This window comes from Pyxicephalus adspersus, chromosome Z (genome assembly GCF_032062135.1).
Source record: "Pyxicephalus adspersus chromosome Z, UCB_Pads_2.0, whole genome shotgun sequence".
NCBI lineage: Eukaryota > Metazoa > Chordata > Amphibia > Anura > Pyxicephalidae > Pyxicephalus > Pyxicephalus adspersus.
The window spans coordinates 20,909,780-20,932,150 of record NC_092871.1 but is presented as its reverse complement, the minus strand read 5'-3'; the positions used below and the strand labels follow the sequence as shown (position 1 = coordinate 20,932,150).

Genomic DNA, 22,371 nt, shown 5'->3' with positions numbered 1-22,371 from the left:
CGCACTAGAATTGTACATATGAATGAAGACTCGCTCACAATCTTAAAACACAAGCTGAATAAATATACAGTGATTCACAGTACAAAACAGTATTCACACATAGTAATAATGAGCCCCATGAGCTCATATAGTATGTTTTATTGACACATTCTTGTATTTAATATTTACAAATACAACCTTTCTTTAACAATACAAGAATTGTTTCCATTTAATAGTGCTTGTTTTTGAGTAAAAGGCTATGAGATTGCAGTTCGTTTACCATTTCCTCATGCCAGAGAACCGTTACATCTGGGGAAACGGTTTTCCTGAGTGGCTCACTTATAGAGAATGAATGGGGGAGGCAGTGCCAACATTATCGACCGCCACGAGCGGTCAAATGTGCCGACATTGGTTATTTAAAAGCCAGTACTACTGTGCTAGTGACCCGCTGGGAGCCACATAGAATGGCTCAGTCCTGAAGCACGTCTGAACCTTCCTTAAATCTATATTATACTGGGATTTCCAGGAAGTCTCATAAAGTAAGTTTACCTTTTATGACATTTATCAGTTTATATTCAAATAGAGTTTGCAAAATTCCTTTTAATAGATTTTTTTTTTTGTTTTGCATAATTTGGCATTTATAGTATTGTTAAAGCCCAACGCTAACAAAAATGCATTTTGTTTTTATTAGATCAGAGTTAGGACTAGAGCTTTTGTCAGGGCTTTGCCATCTGCTTGTCTGTGTTGAGGAGATATTTCTTTATTTCTTGTCAGGCCTGGAAGTGATGGAAACTCTCCAAAAACAAACAAGTTTAGTCACAATTTGCTCAGTGATTAGCACTTTCACATCTTGCAGTGCTAGGTTCTATCTCAGCCAGGGCATTATCTGCAAGGAGTTTCAATGTACTTCCTGTGTTTGCATGGGTTTCCTTTGGACACTCAGATTTTATCCCACATCCCATACACATGCAGTTAGGGTATTTGTAAACCGCCCTTAGACTGTGATAATAATGAATGACTGTGGTAAGGACATTAGATTGTGATCGACAGTAATGGGACTATGGACTTTGTACAGCGCTGCGTAATATGTCAGTGCTATATAAATACAAGTTATAATAATTTAAAGTATAGGGCGGAGGGGTTAGAACCTCAGTCAGTGTGTTTTTTGGCTGTCCCTAATGACATTTGTACTCTCAGTTTCAATACCTGCGGTCGGTTAGATCCCATCCAGTTGGGAAAAAAGACAGAAATTTTAACTCTTCCCTATTCAAAGATAATTGATATTGATATTTACATCCTAGTAAATCTGACTAGTGCTTTTGTTCCTAGTTTGTGAATATTTCCATAGACTTGTTGGATGCCTCGGTCAGCAGGGAGAGGATGTGATCAGATTGGTATACAGGAAGTTGCTTTTCTCATCTCCTGAATAAAGTCTAGTCATGCAGTCTCATCAGTGAGTAACAGATTCCTCCATTCCAAGGGGACTCCCTAAGTCCCTGCGGACCACCGTGATGAGCAGCAGCTTACAAATACCGGAAGTTTTAATATGCTGCACTTGAGAATGATTCACTTTCCTGTAGAATCACAGAATAAAAAGGATATATATATATATATATATATATATATATATATATATATAAAATCTCTTTGCCCCCAACTTCCAGGTACATGTGCAATAATTCATTCCAGAATAATATACCTATACAAAACATCTTTGCTTTATTTCTGTATTGAGGCGAAGCGGGGGTGGCGTTTAAGCACCTGGATGAGCATACAGCTTAATATAAACTGCAGATTGAAAAGTTTCTTCTGGATGCAGGGGTTTATTTAGGCAGGAAGCTAATCAGATTCCCTTATATACAGATGATCAGGTTACTTTCAGCTGCATAATACTGTAACGACTACCAATGTGATCTTATTGAAAGTAGTAGTAGTGGAAGCTCCAAGCAGGTAGCAGAAATGACTTGTTTGGAAGGAAATAGATATTAATCACTGGCAGAGTAGCACTGGGATCTGTTTGATTTTTTCTTACACAATATGCAAAAAAAATGTAAGATCAATCAGTAATCTTAAGACAATATATAATGTAGTAAATATAAGTAAAATGCACAAAAATGCTTGCAAATTCATTAAAAAAAAGCCAAGTAGATGAATGCATTCATAAACAGTGTGAGAAACTTTAAAGACACTTGATATTGACGGCTAGAATAAAGTACACACGTCTCATAGAAATGAAATAAAACAATGTTTCTGGCAGATGTCAGAAAACATTTGTGTGTTCTTCTTAGGCCAACATACGTAGCATACAATGTACAGCCCAATCCGCCAAACGATAGCTAGAAAAGTGACATACTGAATAAATAGGAAACAGCATGGGGGCATCTTGTTTGACAGGATGAATGTGAGCTAAATGAGCCGTGGAACAAAGAAACCAAACTTCCAAGGCTCTTGTGGAGATTCCATTTGCTTCTGTAAGATGATATTAAACACACAAAAAGTTGGGGTAAAAAAACATGCTTTGGTTCTGATTCCAGACAGAATACAAATTGATTGTACTATACAATATGTATTCATTTTCAAATCCGCCAGAAATCTTTAGTACAAGGGATCATTTGAATGGATACAAGTTTGGTTTGTTCTCATTTTGTATAGTTTTTGTAGAGCCTAAAGAGTTTGTCCAGTCCATGTGTGTAGTGTATAGGCAGCATGAAGTTATGTACAAAAAAAAAAAAAAAAGATGTGTTAAATAAAAGAGTAACACGATACACATGTTCTCTATCAACTCTTCAATAGGGGTACATAAGCGCTAATATGATACTAGGGTTCACAGACCATCCCAGAAAAGTATACAGACTTGGGATATCAGATGTAAGAGATTGTAGTGATATGTGGATGAGATGAGATGTACGGAAATTTCTTTTTGTTTATAGAAAAGAACAAGTGCATGCGTCCTTAAGAAATCATTTACTCACTGTACATACGACAAATAACAGGTCATCGGATGAATAAATCCTCCATGATGACCATTCATGTTTCAACCAAGAATCCTCATTCATTGTTATTGTCACAAGTTTGATCATAAAACGATGAGTTGGGCATCATTTGTTTTCAACAACCTTCATCTAAACATTTGTACAAGCCTTGAGTTTGTTTCACTGAAGAAGGCTAGTATGTTTTATTGGTTCATTGACTTCGGTATAATTACCAAGGACCTGTCCATATAATAATGTGGTACTGTAATATATGTATTTGGCTAAGTAAGCCAAAACGTGTTGGGTATAAGGACTTTAATTATTCAGACACGGTTACGAACATTTTGTGTAACTACTATATGATACCTTATTCAGACGAAAAACTATCTGGAGCAAAGGTAGGCAAACTCCGGGCTCTAGACCGGATACGGCCTAGCCAGTATTCCAGTCCGGCCTAACGCCCTCATAGTTATTTATTGTTGGATCCGGCCTAATTGAATTGTTGCGTTATCGTGAATTCCCACTACATCAATATCATCGAGTTCCCACACAGTAACCCCAATTACTATGCCTAAAGAGCAGAAGCAACGCGCAGCTACCAGTCTCCGGAAGGTTCACCTTGAACGTCCTGTCTTCAAACCCAAAAGGACTGACAAATTATTTTTCGTCCAACGCGGCAACAAACCCCTGTGTTTAGTGTGCAATGACACCAACAACACTTTCAAGCGGTCGAATCTCAAGGGGCATTACGATGCCAAGCAGGTGCACACGTACAGAGACCTAACCCCCGATGAGCGGAAGACTGAGGCTGCTTGCTTCCAGTCACGGTTGGAAAAAACCTTTCCTTGTTTCTTCTGACCTAGTGTGTCTTCTTGATCTTCTGAAATGGGCTAGTAGTCTAAAAAGTTTTCCGACTCCTGATCTGGAGGAAGAGACAAAATTTATTTACCAATCGTCAGACACAGCTCCAAAGTAGCAAGGGGATCTTCCACTGTGTCATTCACCGAAACATTACCTAGTTGGAGAATCTTCCATATCCAAGTGTTTCAATAACCATAGTTGGTTCTCCACCAGGTAATGCTTCAATGAATGTCAAACTCGCTGCTTTATAAATAGACGCCTTGCAGTGGGGTTACATTCAGGGCTGACACGTAATTATATTCTGGTTCTCAGTTGTGCTTTGCTCCGGAACTAACACCAGTTTTGGAGAATTGAACTATGACGCTCTATTATTATATGGGACCCCTGACTGGGATAGCTAACAGCTCTACTTACATGCTCGCTGTATAAAGCTGTGTACGGTTTTTGTCAGGCCACCCAAATCTGATAATTTTTTTTTTTTTTTTCAATAGGGTCAGTTGAATATTTCACTACTATTTTATATCTTGTTGAGCTCTGGTGAAGAGCTTGCGCAGGATTCATATCTCAATTCACCTATTGTCTCATTATGAACTGAGGAATTATTACTATGGAGCAGAATTTGGACTTTTTCTATATTAGGAGGCATCAGACCATCTGGACCAGCAGCTTGTGATTAAATCCTAGCAGTATTTATTATAACCCTATTTATCAGTATTTGGTGGATTGACCCTTGAAGATGCCTGCCTAGGTCTACATAGACTCCAATTTCTACAATTGCTGGCGCATGTGACAACACATATGAAGCTGCCAGGTTCAAAAATGCGTATTTGCCACTCTACTGTTACAAGATTAGTAAGCAAAGCTTTTGTCTATAATAAACTATTTCAGCGCCTTCTTTTTTTTTTTTTTTAAACAATATATCCAGCTTTTTAATAAGGCCAAGTTCTTTCTAAATGATGTATGTTTGTTTCTTTATTTTGCTGACCATTTCCTACTCGTCCCTCATTCATTTCCTGTAATTACCTGATAACAGCTATTCATTTAGAGTTTTATCTGAGTAAAATGTCTAGCCAGCTCTCATAAATGTACTCTTTCCAAACTTCAGTCATTAAATAGATTGATTACTACGCCCACGTCTGAGCAGTATGGAAGGTAGTGTGGATCTCAGACGTGACTCTCCACCCTTGTGCAGAGTTCAATGGCTTCATGCACAGCTGGCTCTGAAAGAGTTAGTGTTCCATACAGAATCCCTCATAGGAGCAAAGTCTAGGATTACACATCCACCGCTCCCTCATTACAACCAGTTATAAAACTTCCCTTTCATTTAAAGGGAGCAGCTGGCTGTGTGGGCTTGGAGCCAGCTGCAGAAGGGTGGAGCCAGGGTTCAATATACAAGGAAGGGGGAAAACGGTGAAGATGTCCGCACCTGTTGTAAGGTAAACCAACAGTGCTAGTTAAGAGTGGTTGGGGTAGATTTATCATAGTATGCCATCATAAAAGGCAAATTTTGTCCTATAGTATAGTCACATCATCTCCATATGGTGATATGTGAATATATCGCACATATTTATTCAGTAAGTTAAACTACAGAATACATGTATGCATCCTCAAGTTACACATTTGAATCTATTTTATGGAGTAGCTGTCGACATACTAAAGAAGACAGGCAAACTGGAAACATGTTGTCGGAGATTGCTACCCCTAGCACTGGCTGATGGAGTTGGGGACTTCATGTTTTAAAGGCAGCAGGTTGGGCACTAGGGGTTTAGATTTTTAAAGAGTCATAAACAATATTAATACCCTTAATAATAATAATCTATTTTTTGAAGCACCCAAATATTACGCAGTACAATAAATCGGGGTTGCAAATGATAGACAAATACAAACAATGACTAAGGAGAAGCCAATCCTAAAAAGGGGTGTGAGAGCATAGTACACAATAGGAGGGGGGGGGATATCAACATAAAGTTGAACTTCATTCATTCATTATATAAACTATTCAATTGCAGTCCTTTTGCTTTGCCTGGCATAAAGCGGAACTAAAGTTAAAAATGCATGATCAAGGCAGGTCATTGTTGCAAAAAGAGACAGGCAGTGTCCCTTCTGTAATAATCACTCCTTCCTGCCTGATTGCTCCAGGTACCTGCAAAAAGCTGAGCTGTACATGTGCTGCTTCAGCTTTGGTTGCCAGAATACCTGGCAATCCCAGCTTCCCCTGCGCATTCTGGTAATAAATGAACTCCCGTATGCCTGCGTGGGAGTTAGGCTACGTACACAAGTGCACGTAGAGCAGAGCGGCGCTGTATGTTCATGCATCGTGCAATCGTTGGAAAGGATTGTGAAAGATCCTTTCCAACGACAAACGACTGCACGATGCATGAACATACAGCGCTGCTCTATGGAGAGGGGAGAACAATAGAGCTGCAACGCGCGCTGCGCTTTTTCCCCTTCACTTTCTTTACGATCAATCCTTGTCCCTGGATCCGCCAGGACAGTCGTGCTGAGGACTAGGGCTTGTACACATGCCAGATTCTCATCCGATAATTGCCTCAGGGCTGATATCATACGAGAATCATCTGACGTGTACATAGCCCACATCCTAATGGCCCAACCAATCAAAATTGCTTAGGATTGTCTCCAAGAAGAGATGAAAGACAATAGTGACGTCCTGAAAGGGAACGAAAAAAGGTGAGTATTGAAAATTTAATTCCTCTTTAACGATTATTCAACTTAGAGGCTAAGGATTAAGAAACAATTACCCTATTTTTCTGCTTCCCCCTTCCATGTCAGTGGTCTCTTAAGGTTTTACCTCTTGGCCAATCTTCTAGCTGTGGCCTCTCTAAATTACAGGTGCGATTTTATCTTAAGGTTATCTATTTTTTTTTTTTAGGAATGCATATTGAGCTGCCTGACACACAGGCAGCCACCACAGATAGAATTCTATATTTTTTTAATGATATGGTGACCTACCTGATCCTGTATTTTGCAAAGTGGAATTCTAATATCACTTTCATTCTAAGTTGAAACATTTACCTTTGTAAAATGCCAGCATCCATCTGGTGTAGCTTTACAATGCATGGCCTTTGCTGAAGGGAAGGATCATTGCTCAGGTTGGACACTGACCTTGACTGCCTTTGCATGAGCATTTAGGCTGGTTTGGCTGGAACCCCATTATCAATTTCCAAGGTACTGTGGGTGGGCACTGTATGTCACTGCGTTTAGCATCTTGGAGCAAATGGTAAACTTTTGTGCTACAATGGTAATTTCCATTGAACCAGTAGTGTTCAACCCTGATTTTTTTTTTTTTTTAGCCGGGTGGGAAGAAATTGTAGGTGGGTAGCAGCCCTGTATTGTGACTAAACTCTTCAGTAGCCACCCAAAAACAGCCAGGTGGTTACTGAAAAGTGCCAGGTGGTGGACCCGGCTAAAAGGTCCTGGGGAGAAGACTGCAGTAAAAGGTAATTAGTGAATTTAATATTTTATGAGCACTTTAGGCCTACTTTAATATTGGCCTGGTATTGTGTGTACAACTGTTGGCCATTAATTTTTATGTTGTCATCATTTGTGAGAAAAATTAATTCTCCAGGGATAACACAGCCATTTCTTCTTTTAGAACTTTATGTGAAGAGTCCATTGTGTCCTGGATATTTACTCATCACACTCCTGTCTGCCAGTGCTGTAGCTACCAGAAACTGCACGTTACAGTTTAGTTTCTGTTTACTTAGGCCAGCCAACAGTGTGTATGCATAGTTTGTGTGTACATGTAAAATATATATGTGTACAGCACATAATTACATGGAGTAGCTTCATCTGTTGAACTACTGTGGCTTGAAATAACTTTGAAAGATTATTGTATCAGTCAAATTTTCAAACTCAGAAGTTAGGAGTGCAAAATTCACAAACTTTGTTTCAATGTCTTGTGTTATTCAGTGGTTTGTATTAGGCTATGTGACTTTTAGTTTATGATCTTTTATTTTTGGTTTACACTAAACGTTTATCAGTTTCTTTTAGGTAAATTGAGTCATTGTTTGTATCCTGAGGGCTAATGCAAAGCATCATTGCAAGAATCTGCAGTAATATAGCAAAGAACTGTAAGAATTTACCGGCGTAACTTTTTATATACCTTTGCTGTCACACTGTATGTGAATTCATAGTTTGATACTTATCATATACACAAAATATCATTCTTTTAGTGTAACAATTTTTTTTTTTACTTTGTGAAACACTTCCTCTCCAAATAATGCCTTTGCCACTATCATTTGAATACATTCTGGAATGTCAACCATTTTTGGATTGGAGTGTAAAAGTTTCTGGGTACAAAATGCAAGCTTGGTGACATTATTAACTCTAGGTTTATTAAGGATCGATAGACACGTTTTTTTGCTTTCAGAAGAAATAATATTTTCCAGAATGACAGCAGGTTATCTAATATTAATAATATAATAATAATAATAATATTTGTATGACCAGCCTGAGGCCTATTGCAAGGATTCTGGTATCAATGCCTAATGGTCACACCCTAACAAAACTTTGTGCCCACTGTTGTTAGCATATTTACTTAACAAGGGCAATGTGCCAGTTCACATTTCATTAACCACTTACCATACCCCTGCAATCCTCTCCCCAGTTAGATTAGGTTAATTAGTGGCCAGCTCTCATATCATCAAACACCGGATCCTCTTGGCAGTTGTATTAGTTGGATGTGCGAATGGTTGTAAACTGGAGGATGTCCTTCAATATGTTTTGTCACTTATCAGGAACACATGTAGCGGTGTTATTAGGACAGATTAACACTGGAACATTAGTTGATGTTAGGATCTCTAGCAGTATCCAGACCCCCAAATGCTTTTGATACTGTCTGAGAAACTTGTAGCTGTGTTTGTTACTTCCCATAACCTACTAGCATGTTAACCCAGAAAATGTCTGTGTTCTAGGCTTCCCATGGCATGCAAAATGTAGCCCAGTTCTATGATGTAAAGATTAGAGCAACTAGAGGGATTACATGAATGTAGTGCAGTAATTTATGGCTCTTGGGTCAGATATATTAAACCATACAAGTGTGTAATATATGAACTGTATTGTTGATATCCCAAATGCAAGCTTCCTAAATGGTAAAAGAACAAATTTAACTTGCCAGGTCCACCTAATTGTCCTTCATACATATTTAGTAGTTTAGATAACAGTAGAAATAGAGGGTTGCCTTTCAACTAACTAAATTGTTTTCTTTTTCAGACAAGAATTTCTTAATGTTGCTGCTTACCTGCCTGCCTTGAATACAGAAACCTACAGTCAAATCATCTCATTGCTGCTTGATGACGCTGGTGAGTAGCTCTGTAATGTTTCCTGTTAATATGTTATGTAATATGTAGGGAGTATAGGTGCTCCTATTGCTGACCTGTATTTGAAGGTACAAGCTCCATATCTATCATTCATAGCATTCCTTAAAGTGACACTGCATGAAACTCGCTATCCCTGTTCTGTCACAGGATGCTGCCACCTTCCTTCTTTTATTCCTGAAGATGATGATGATGAGGATGACGAATCTCCCGCACAGGCTTGTCTGATTTCCCTGGCAACCAAAGCATGCGCAGCTCAGCAAAATTTGACAGCTGGGCAGTATTGGACAGGTAAGAGCAGTTATTGCAGAATGGACATCACCCGTCCTTTTCTACAATAACCTTCAGCTTAAATTGCCAAAATTCCACTTTAACCATTTGGTGTGTTACTTACCTTCAATTTACCATGTACATATCATTTATTCCAACTTCAAGCACCTGCTTTAGATATGCTTGCTTCAGGTTAGACATTTCTAAATAGTAAAGCAAGAAAGAGAATGATGGCTATGAAGTTTTTGCTGGGTGCACATTAGATAAATGAAATTGCTGTCAGTATCTCTGAGGCTACATTGTTTTTGTTGCCTTGGGCTACACATTGTTATCCTAATAAGTTATGTGTACTGTCTAGTGCACCATTTTATGCATTCTACTCGTGTCCTGTGTTTAATTTGCTGCATTATATCATGTATAAAAAAATTAAAGATGTGTAGATGTAAAAAAAAAGAATTCTTCATATGAATAAGATTATTTAACATGGTATTTATTGTAGAAGTCTCAGTACTTAAAAGAAGCAAAGCTGGTTTCTGGAGATATAGCTTCTGATATCCCAGAGACATAAAAATGCTACCTAATATACTCCTCTACATTTACTTATAACTGCACTGTTGGAATGGTTGGACTAATTAAAGGCTGTCTGAGTCATGGTCCTCATATTAAGAATTAAAAACAATTAATATTTTTTTAACAATTTATTCTAATTTTGCAAAAGTGTTTGTTTTTGCAATCAAGCTGTGTGGAAGGGTGCTGTGGGTGTTAACATTGCTGGCTGAACACTAGAGGGCAGCAGAGTGGCTACAATATCAGCTTCCTTCCATAATAAGAAAGCTGCTTGTCCCAGGATTCCTTGCATTGTTTATCAAGGATGTGACCTGCATTTGACCTGCTTCATTCAAGTTTTGCATTCCAGTAGAAAACCTTTTTCAAGCAAACAAAAGCCCATTGACACAGGCTCCTATGCAAATCCAAAGCTGGGAAACGTGTGAGGTCAGGCAAGTGATATATGGCAACAGTTGGGATACACTCTGATTGTAGAGTAACCAAAGTTTAATAAATGATTATATTATAATATTTTTAAAAGTCTGTAAGCCTGCGCAACCATAATAATGAATATTCATACTTTTGTGTCAGCCAAGTTATGACTGGTTTTCTGTATATTTTTAGAAATATATCTCAACCCTTTTAGCTAGTCTGCCCAAATTTGGCTATTTTGTTTTATGGTGAAAGTAATCTTTCATTGCCATATATAGGTTAGGAATGTGTTCATCCCATTTATGATTTATGAATGAGACGCATTCTATTATCATTTTAAATGTCTCTAAGATCCATCCCATCTTCGTGTATGATTCATGAGCTTCATTTCAGTACTAGTTTTGTTTTATTAAAGAGTCCCATTCCAGTCTAATTCATGGTTTATTAACAAGGCCTGTCTCCATGTAATTTATGGTTTCTGAAGAAAATCTTTATGGTTATTGTTGTGTTACAGGTTTTTGCTGCACTGCTACCTGTAATGCTTCCCTTCAAAATGTAACTATGCCAATGTTATTGTCACATCCTCACCCCAACCCGGACTTGTACAAAGCTCTTCCCAATCTAGTTTTAAATTGACGACTAGATTACATTGCTACTTATAAAAATTGTCCAGGCTGGGACGACACATGTGCTCTGCTCTCCTATGCACCGAGAGTTCAAGCATGGCCCTGCATGAGAAGTTTGCTACCCAAGGCTGTGCAATCTAATTAGCAATATTTTATTGTATCAAAGTTGGAGTTTCTTTCGCAAGGTTAGCAATGGTGCGTTGCCATTTTTACTCTGTGTAGCACAACTGCGACCTCCCTGCACAATGTGGTTCACTTGTTCTAGGTAAATACATCAATATATTGTGAGGTGAAGGATCAGGATGACCATTCAGAAGTTTGCAACTTGATTTTAGGATACTTTATAACATGACAATTTTTGTATTCATATATTTGATATATGTTTTTCCTGACATCTTCATGTATTGTGTTGTTTCCCTGCAACTAGATTCATTGTTGTACGATATCTTGTGTTTTTCAGGTACCTCTGAAATGAATCGCCTTCCACACTGACATGAATGTTAGCACTAGAAGCCACTCTGTGAGCTCCACTGTCCATAAAGTTTCCAATTCCAGGCCCCAATAATGGTTTTGCACTCTGGCATTACAAAGAACTGTGACACATTTTTGCTCAATGTGAATATTAATGTCTGTATTGGAGCATGACAAGCTACAGATCCTATCAAAATGAAGGAGTTGAGGCCGGGGGCACATCCATGAAAGCTAATGATATTGTTCGGGGTACGGACTATTATTCCCAGGGCTTTTGGGGGCAAAGCAGCAATGGTATGCAACATGCCTCAGAGGGATCCAGGTTCAGCTCTATTACCCCAGCAATGCCAAAAATGGGGGTTCGAGCCAGGATCGCTGACTGGCCTCCCAAAAAGGATACACAGAAAGAGACAATAACTCCTAGCCCATCAAGGGAAATGGAAGGGTCAAAGGATTTCCACCTGCAAAGAGGCTTCCCAAATGGACAACATTTTCAAAGTAATGGTGGTTCCCCACGATTTAGGGCTCTTCACAGGTTGCCAAGAAAGAGATCCAAAGATGTCGAATTCCAAGATGGATGGCCTCGATCACCAGGCAGGACGTTTATTACTCTTCGGAACCGAAGCAACAGTGAGACAACTCTCAGCGAGTGTGATGTGGATATTTCTATGGAGCCCAGAGGGTCAAAATACAGCAATGGAATGCCACTGTTCAGAGAGTATGGCAGCACTTCTTCCATCAATGTGCAAGGGGTTTCCGAACAGAGTTTGTACGACATGCTTAAAGATCTCAGAAATGAAAAGCACGACAAAGGCAACGAATCACCTAGTCGAGGTAGTGGCCATCTCCTTGATGACTCGAGCACAGCTTCTAATCTCCACTTGGTAGGAACCTCCAGAACAGACCTCCGCAATGGGCAATTTCAGAGAGATGATGGGACTTTAAAGGATAAACAGAAAAAACGAAATGCCAAAGGGGAATCCAATGACTCCTCTATATTTCGCAAGCTAAGAAACAACAGGAGTGAAAATGAGTTGGGTAAATCATTTGTGGAGACAGATGAAAACTCAAAGCAATGGATTAGCCCAAAGACTTTTGCTCATTATGATGTGCAGAGTATGCTATTTGATCTTAATGAAGTAGCAGCCAACCGGAACTATGTTGCCCAAAGACGGAACACCACCACAGGGGCTTCTGCTGCATCAGCTGTGTCCCTAGCAGTCTCTAAAGCCTTTGGACTAGGCAACATGGACCCCAATTTCACCAGCACAGAAGACCTGAACTTTAAAGAGAACCTGGAGCATGATCTGGGCGACAACAACAGCAATGACCTTCTCCTCAGCTGTCCACATTTCCGTAATGAGACAGGGGGAATGTCTGAACGAAATGTGAGCTTTTCTAGAGCATCTGCAGGGTCCCCAAATGGAAGTGAAGGAGGCTTTCTGGAGCCATCTCTTTCCATGTACTGTACAAATGCCAGCATATCTGTCTTGGAGGTCTCCAAGGAAATACAGAAGACCCAAGGGAGATTAAAACAGTACAGCATTGAGCATGTAGATTTAGGTGCTCAATATTATCAAGAATATTTCCACAGTAAAGGTAAAATATCAATGCTTGTGTATATTAGGTTTAAGAATATGAAGACTATTTAAACTTTTCCTTAGCAAGTTTAATATTTTCAATCATGTAAATCTTGCATACAAAGATATCATTTTTTTCATATGGAATGAGTCTGGTACTCTGCAGTTTTAGCCAGTTTACTGCCGTGCTGTACAGACATGTCTCAATTACTCTAAATGGGTGCCTTCCTTTACCCCCCTAGTAGGAATAAAGAATATTCAACCTGTAGAATACACCATTAAGTGCTAAACAATGCTAGACGCATTACAGTGAGGTGGCCAAATGGGGGGAAAAAATTGTGCCGCTTTATGGACAACTGCAAACTATTGTTTTATGCTCCACATGCAGCCTAATAATGCTATATCCCAGTATATACCACTTGTTCTAGAAATTAATTTGACCACAAAGAGGCATCAAGAAATGATTTGCATGGCTCCTCTCATTATTCTAAATTGAGGAATAAACCCATATTTGCTGGATCTGTGATGAGAGAGGAAAAGACCGGTAAATCACCTTCTTTTTGGAGAAGGCTCTATTGTGTGGGAGGTTTTGTGTTTCTCCATATCACTCTAATGGTTTTTTTTTGTTGTTTCTATGGTTTCCATTCGCTATACAAATGAGTGCAAACTAGTACCAAATCACTAAATGCGGTTTGGTAAAAACATTTTTAAAACATAAGTTTGCATCGGTTCTATAATACAGTTTTAGATGTGTCCTTTGCAAAGCTTGAATAGAATGAAGTTTACAGAGTTTACATCCAGTGCCCAGTTCTGAAAGAAGCTCTGAAAGGCCAAGTGAAGCTTTTTACTAAAGCAATGAATAAATTCTGTGTTACCAGCAGGAGCTGGGAGTCAGGTGGAGACATTTTTACATAAAGCTTGTCCATTCAAGATATCTGGTCAGCAAGAGAGACTTGTCCATTAGAGTAGTGTTTGGTGGGTGGGATGTCTGACCACTGGAGAGTCAGGCCGCTTTATTGTATGTGAGAGTCATAGTCTCCTATTAGTCACACAAAATACCTTTTACTGCAGCACTTAGCAGTTCAAAAAGTATTTATTGATATAAATGCATCCTGACTGCATTATATTTCCATTGGGCTTTAACCTCCCTAATTATACTAAGGATGATACCAAATGTGCTTACACCTAAGTTGATTGACATTTATGTCTTACGGTATGCAGCCAACTTAAGATATCCTTAGAAGTTTAGTTTCCTGCTATTAAAATATTAGCCAAAATATTACAAGAAATGTACAGTTCAACTAACAAATCTAATACACCAAGATATAATGATCCTTATAATAAAAAAAATGTCAATTATTGTTAGCGGAGTCCAATGAAATCTGAATATTCCAGTCACATAACTGAAAACAAAAATCTTTGTACCAGTATAGAAATATGTGAGCCAAATGAAGGTGCCTATATTTAAGATGAGCATGCCAGCGCAGTTGTCTGTATTTAAGATGAGCGAGCCAGCGCAGGTGCCTATATTTAAATAGGGGGCGTCAGCACAGGTGCCCATATTTAAATGGAGCATGCCAGAGCAGGTGCCTATATTCAAAAAAGGGATGCCAGTGCAGGTGCCTATATTCAAAAAAGGGGTGCCAAGCGCAGGTGCCTATTTTCAAAAAAGGGGTGCCAAGCGCAGGTGCCTATATTCAAAAAAGGGGTGCCAAGCGCAGGTGCTCATATTTAAATAGGGCATGCCTGCGCAGGTGCTTATATTCCAATATAGCTTGCCAGCGCAGGTGCCTATATTTAAATTGGCCGTGCCAGCGCAGGTACCTATATTCAAATAAAGGGTGCTAGAGCAGGTGCCCATATTTAAATAGGGCGTGCCAGCACAGGTACCCATATTTAAATAGGGCGTGCCAGCACAGGTACCCATATTTAAATAGGGCGTGCCAAAGCAGGTGCCTATATTCCAAAGGAGCGTGCCAGCACAGGTGGCTATATTTAAATAGGGCGTGCCGGCGCAAGTGCTTATATTCCAATAGGACGTGCCAGCACAGGTGCCTGAATTTGTTTTGATTGAGGTTATCCCTCTGGCCATAATAAAACTGTCCAAGTACTATCATTGGAAATGCTGTAATCCAGACATGACTTTAAATTTCCACATATAGGTTAAAGATCAGCAAACTTAGAAACTTGTTAGATTACTTTTATAACTTTTTTTTATATTAATATATAATAATATATATATTATATATAATAATTTTTTTCAAAGAGTTTAGTCTTGTGTCAACATGGATCCTCTTTTGTACTTTTTGGCGTGTTTCTTTTTTATGAGCCCATGGTCTTTATGAAGTGCCCTAGGGGCCAGGTCCTTCCTTAATGCCAGAGACTCACAGGAAATGGGTAAAATGAACAACAGCAGTACTTAAAAATAGATGAGTATAACAGGAAGAGCTGCTTTTTTAGTTTGACTAATGCAAGGCTTTCATTTTTTACTTTAAGCTGGAGTTAGGCTTTAACATTACAGGAAGATGAGGATTCTGGGAAATCCTGGAATACTAATTTTGTACTGTTGCCATAGTTGCAGTGAAAAGAAATATCTGAATAGACGTGAACAATATTGGAGATGTTAACTACCAAATTGCTTATGCAGCAATGCTGTGTATAATAATATCAGGAAATTTCCTTTTACAAGTATTTTTATTTTTGGAGTTTTTTTTAAGGAAGCTCGCAAAGCAGATATTCCATAAAAGAAACAGGTGTGCATCCTGAGCGACATATGCTGTATTGCAGAATGAAGCTTTAGTAGTTCCTGCGATCATCTGTTACAGATTGTAAGACTGCCTGGAGAATCCATCATATTTGTAAAAAGTCAGCTGTAGGAAAATGATTCCCATCATAACCGTTCCTTTCTTCTAAGTATCTTCACTTTTAATAAACTGCTTAGCTTAGTGTAGGCCGGTGTCATTAATAGGTTTATGGGCCAAGGCATGATTACATTTGCTGACCCCCTTCACAAAGTATTTAGGGTTTTTGGTAGAGAAAGTAAGTAAGAGTGATTGTGTTTTATGGGGGTTCTGGCTACTCTGCAAATAAAAAATATTTTTTCCCTGTAGACATGCTGGACGGTATTGATACCTATTTTCCCATTTTCTTTATATTTGCCATTACATTTTAGGGCTGTTAGCTTAATTCCTAAAGCTATATAATGCTTGTTCATTCCAATAATGAGAGCTAAAAATACCTATTGCATGGCCAAAAATAAAGAGCATTATGGTACATGTGCTCTAACTTACTGAATAGAAGATAGTTTGTGTCTGTTTGGCCTAATTAAAATAATGTCCCTTTATTATCGAGCAGGCTTCTTAATAGCTGTGAAGGCATGGGGGAACATTCCTATTATAGATTTTATGAATACAGCATGTCTCTGGAGAGAAAGATGCCTGTCAGATGTAGTAATTAGCACAGTGTTAGCAATAATTTAGGTAACAACTACAGTAAAATTGTTCTCATCAGCTGGAACTTGGCAATACTGCGCCTTTCTATATGTACAAGACTGTCTAACACACTTCTGCTAAAGGATTCATTTACAAGAAACCTATGTTTTTCTGTTAGGGGTGTCTAGTGGTTTTGAACGCCATTGGACTGCTCAGCTCTGATCACTTTGACTAGGTCGTCTTGACTTCTCCTGTTCCATTCCCTGTAACATGAAGTATATAAAACACTAGGAGAGTGAAGCCTTCTTTTAATAGATGTGTTTGGTGGTGGAGGTGAAATCTTCATTTTAAAGATTGTGGCATTTTTTGAGGTGGAACACTAAAAGTTCAGTACATTAATCATTTAATAAACTCCCATCTCTTTTGGAGTGTTCACTATTGAGGAGTGCCCAATGCATTCATGAAATCTTTTGCTTGCACGGTTTATTTGACTACAACCTGAGTTTCTCATGAAGAAAAAAAAAAAAATACCTACAAGGCATAGATCTCCTAATGGACTGTCTTTTACAATATTGGTTCATCCTCCAAAATGGCAGCACTGTGAAAAACCAATGATTAGCAGGTTCTAGTTAGGATTGTTAATTGTCATGGTGGCACCCTTTAACAAATACCTGTAATCATTGGTTTACATCATTTTGAATTGATTTTGTGGATTTTGTATAGAATGGGGCAGGGTCATAACCTTCTATAATGTCTTAGGAAATAATGGAAAATGCTCTCTCCTGTAACGCTCCAATTTGTTTGTGTATACCACAATCACACCCAACATTTATGTATTATGTAACATTTATGTAGCCTGTGAGTAGGACAATAACATACGTACGATGCCATTATAGCTGTATTTTACTGTTCATGATACCGTTGAGTCTATAATTTCACTTCATGTTGAAATATGATTGTGAAGTGGTGGGAACACAACGGTGGTTACTGGTCACTGATTTTTTTTTTTTTTTTATTCTTGTTCATTGAATAATAAACTCTCATCTGGCATGGGTTTTGATGTAAATTGGCATGTGAACTTGTCTTCCAGAACACTGTAATTATTTTGGAGTGGATGAAAAGTTAGGTCCTGTCGCTGTGAGTCTGAAAAGAGACAAACTGGAAGACAGCAAGGATCATGGACCACAATACCAGTACAGGATCATCTTCAGAACCAGTGAGGTAAGTCAACAATGAGGCTCCAGGTAATAGTCTAATTACAAAGATTAGCTATGTATAAGGGTTCTTTTTACGCTCCAACTTTTTTTTTTTATCCATCCAGTTTTGAGATTTTTACAAATGCATTGGACAGCACTGTCTGGGAAGGTGATCTAATTTTTCTCTAGGCTATGTTTACTCTGGCCATGGAGTTGCTGTGTGGTTACCACTTCTTCATACTAGTGAATTGCTGCCTAGAGGGAGATGCTACATGTAGCGTGTCCCTGCGGCAGCCCCACAGAGAATGAATGGGAGCTGCAGTGAGTGACCCCAGTACTGCTCACTGCCTCCAGCTGTCAAATGTGCAGACCCTGATGCTGTGTGTGAGACTGAGCAGCTCTCAAAGTGCCAGCCATCCATAGCTGCGGTAGTATCACTTGTTCCCAAAGCAGGACTGATCCTGCCCCTGCTTTAGTTACAGTACCAGCCATTTTTTGTTTTAGTTTTTGCTAGTGTAGGGTAGAGTTAACACCCAGTAACCTTTTATGCTGTCTTTTCCTCTGTTAATAAGATATCACATAATTTCCTTCCCCTCTGACTGTGAATCTCAAAATGTTTACAGTTGTCACAGAAACAAAACTTGGTGATAAAACTTCAATGGAGACAACTTTTTCCCATGATCACACTTACAGGTGTGACTTCCTGGTAGACTTCCTCTCACTTGTAATGACAGGAAGTAGGAGCAGATCCAAAGAAGAATGCAAACAGCCCACTGTGGCTCTAACCCTGCACAACACTAACCAGAGCAAAGAAAAAATGATGCCTGGAACGTTACTTTAACCCCCCCTAGCTGTATTCCTGAGTGTGACTCGGGGTGGACTTTATTTGCAAAAAGAGTTACTTCCAAGTCACACTCAGGGTCACTAAAAACAATTAAAAACCCCCACTGCACCAACGTTCTGCGGGGTTTCCCGGTGACGACGGTGCATGCATCGGTTCGTGCAGGAGGTGCAGCGGGAAATTCAAATAATTTTGTATTGGATTCAATACAAAATAACTATTGAGTCCAATACAATGAAATCTTCATATCATATATATGTAATGCATTCTACTGTACAGTTATATTACAGGTTTCACTGTTTTTATGCACCCTTTTTTAACAGATTTTTTGTTTTTTTTTAACTTTACTGATTTGTCCCATTATTGTGAAGTGCTAGAACATTCTTTTTTAATAATTTAATGAGTATAGGTTAAAACGAATATCATATAGGAGTATTTTTACCATCTTGGTACTTGCCATGCTAACACCATATTCCAGAGATCATCTGATGTAATATTTAATTCTGAATACATTGGGTCACAGTTCTAAAGAAAAGGTTTATATTATGAACTAATATTTTATTGTAATATTTACCTTTATTGCGTTACTTATAGCTGCACAGCCTGAATATTCAATGTGTCTTGGGGGGGGGGGGGTTTAAGTAATATAACTAATTCTTGCCTTTCCCCTAACCTGTGACTGAACAGTTAAAGGAGAGGCCTACATTAGGCCTATTGTCTCTTCCCTAAGAATAGGGCTGGGTACATACGTAAGACTTTTGTCTTTGGAAAGAATCTTTCACACTCTTTTCCAATGACAAAAGACTGAAAGATGCATGAATGAGCTCTGTACATACAGCTTTGTTCTGCTCTATGAAGAGGGGAGGAGGGAGAACGAGCGAGTAGTACCCCGCTGCTCTTTCCCCCCTTCATTTGCATTGCGGCAATTCAGCATTTGCTGTTCATGGATCAGCCAGCCGGCCACTATACACACACACACGTACATGTGTACGTAGCCTAAGAATGGGCAAGAACTGTCATTGCCAAATCAGAATGGCTTGCCAGATCGCAAGAGTGGGAACACTGAAAGTTGCTGTAGATATGCGCAAGTTCCTTGAAGTGCCTGTAACTTACCTACAATGGCAAATAATTTACTGAAAAAATGTACAGTGCTTTGGTGTTAAGAGCATAGAAACAGAAACAAGTGTCAAAACATATCCCTTTTTTAACTTTACTGATTTGTCCCATTATTGTGAAGTGCTAGAACATTCTTTTATAATAATTTAATGAGTATAGGTGAAACGAATATCATATAGGAGTATTTTTACCATCTTGGTACTTGCCATGCTAACACCATATTCCTGAGATCATCTGATGTAATATTTAATTCTGAATACATTGGGTCACAAGAAAAGGTTTATATTATGAACTAATATTTTATTGTAATATTTACCTTTATTGCGTTACTTATAGCTGCACAGCCTGAATATTCAATGTGTCTTTTCTTTCTTTACAGCTGGTGACTCTGAGAGGAATGATCCATGAGGATGCTGTGCCAGCCACAGCTAAACATGGTACTGTCCGCGGGCTGCCTCTGAAGGATGTCCTGGAATCCGTCATTCCAGAGCTTAATATACACTGTCTACGCTTGGCCATGAATTCTCCCAAAGTGACCGAGCAGCTTCTAAAACTGGATGAACAGGGGGTAAGGATGGCAGAAAGTTTTTGTCCTTGGTTGTGGTTTGAATGCCAAGCTGTGTAATGATATGTTATGAGAAATAGCAAAAAGCAATGATGTGGTGTGCGTGTGGGAGAAAGTAATAGTATTTGATAGTGAATTTTTCCCTACTCTACAATCACCTGTATTTTATGTAATTCAGTTAACAGCTTTGCCTAAAATCAGTCAAGGAAAATATACTCCAGATTGGCACTGAGGAGAACAGTAAAGCATCATCACTAAGTAGGAATGTTTATTGGACATTTTCGGTGATGTTTGCTATGAAAAAATTTGCTAATGATGTATCACTAAAAGTCATACTCTGTGTAGGTTGCTTTGTACCTAATCCTAAAAGCTAGGTGAAATGTTTTTCCACTGTGATGAAAAATGTTATAACAAGTCCGATTGTCACATTTACCTTGATGAATCCTAGCAGTGAGTGACTGACCATATTGTTGATAGCCCAATCACGGTTGTATAGTCTGTCTATGGACAAGCTTTAGGTTGAGACGTATAAGCTGTTCTTCCTGGCTGTGCATATACTGATGAGTAATTCTGACTCCAGCTCTGCAGGAAACACAAGGTGGGCATCCTCTACTGCAAAGCCGGCCAGAGCTCAGAGGAAGAGATGTATAACAATGAAAGTGCTGGACCAGCCTTTGAGGAGTTCCTGACCTTGTTGGGGGAGAAGGTTTGCCTGAGAGGTTTCCAGAAGTATGCTGCCCAGCTGGACACCAAAAGTGAGTAATCATCAGGAGACTCTAGGCAGTTCAGAGATGAGAATTTTTACTTCTATTTGCCCGGCCTGTCTTTCATCTTAAATTTGTAATAAACTTTGTTTCTATGCACAAAACTACATTATATGTTGGCATGTTATTTACAAAAAGAAAAATATGATGTAGCACTAGATCCCAGTCCAATCTTGGCCAGGGCACTATCTGCATGGAGTTTGCATGTTCTCCCGTGTCTGCGTGGGTTTCCTCCCACATTCCAAAAACATGCAGTTAGGTTAATTGGCTCCCCCCCCCCCCCCCCCAAAAAAAAAAAATTGACCTTAGACCGTATTAATGACATATGACTATGAGGTAGGGACATTGGATTGTGGGCCCCTTTGAAGGGACAGTTAGTGTCACGACTATGGACTTTGTACAGCACTGCGTAATATGATGGCGCTATATAAATACTGTGTAATAATAATAATGTACATGGGCAATAAGGCAACTGCACTAAAAAAAACTCTTTACTGTGCTGCTTTTTCTCCATACTTTTCTTTTTATTGAGAGGACAAATTTTCACTCCCAGAATTTAGACACACAATAATTACTATTTCAGAGTTCTTTATTTTTGTGATAATAAAAATGACTTGTTTAAACACCTTAATACACAGTGTACATTCAGATCAGTCCCATTGTTGCTAACATCATTTAATGAAAGCAGGCACATCTACAAGATAATAAGGAACTGTCTACTTAAAGGAAAATTTTTTACTTCTGGTAGAGTAATTGTGTACAGGATGAATTTTAAAAACCCCTATCTGGATGACACCTAGTGTGATAACACGCTGTGTGCCATAACCAGTTTCTATGGTTTTTAGTTCATCAATATTGTTTTTTTTCTGCTTTGTGCTGCTGATCTCACTCTCGTTGAGCAACATGCTGTTTACACTCATTTCCTCCAACTTTAGCTGCACATCATTGCTCTAAACAGCTTCTAATAATTACATAAAAGTCACAATCTCTCAAACGTTCAAGTAAAAGCACATTTAAGTCAATTATTTTAAATGCTTACTTTGTGTGTTTCCTTTCTAGAACCTAATATTTATTCAGTTTTAATGTTCCTTTTGTATCTGCTAAAAAATATTAACTATAAAAATATTAAAAAAGACTAAAAGATATTAAAAAAGAGTCGCTGTCCCATATTGAGCTATATCTCTTGTACTGAGATCGGACCCTCAGACCTAACATTTGGTAGCGGTCTGATGAACCCAACATTTCGTCTGTATGGACCACTAGCCCAGAGAGACGATAGTATGCTATCTTGTACAAAGAGATGCCTGGATACGCTTTATATTTTTTTGTGGGATGAAGTATGTACATTTTGCATACCATTTTATTTTTCCTTGTTTTGCATTCTG

The 22,371-nt window shown here is 38.7% G+C and overlaps 1 protein-coding gene across 4 annotated transcripts in view; it reads left to right on the top strand.

Moving 5' to 3' along the window:
* The window catches only part of SIPA1L3 (signal induced proliferation associated 1 like 3), a 110,040-nt gene that overhangs the window by 59,933 nt on the left and 27,736 nt on the right, over positions 1-22,371 (top strand). For 3 of the 4 annotated variants that reach the window (XM_072431731.1, XM_072431728.1, XM_072431730.1), the window contains 5 exons: positions 9,045-9,133; positions 11,483-13,092; positions 17,595-17,725; positions 20,037-20,225; positions 20,803-20,977. In XM_072431731.1, coding sequence (XP_072287832.1) covers positions 11,664-13,092; positions 17,595-17,725; positions 20,037-20,225; positions 20,803-20,977 — 1,924 coding nt within the window. In that variant the 5' untranslated portion in view covers positions 9,045-9,133; positions 11,483-11,663. Of the gene's footprint in view, positions 1-9,044; positions 9,134-9,298; positions 9,440-11,482; positions 13,093-17,594; positions 17,726-20,036; positions 20,226-20,802; positions 20,978-22,371 lie in introns of all 4 variants that reach the window. The other variant, XM_072431729.1, reaches the window with a different exon arrangement.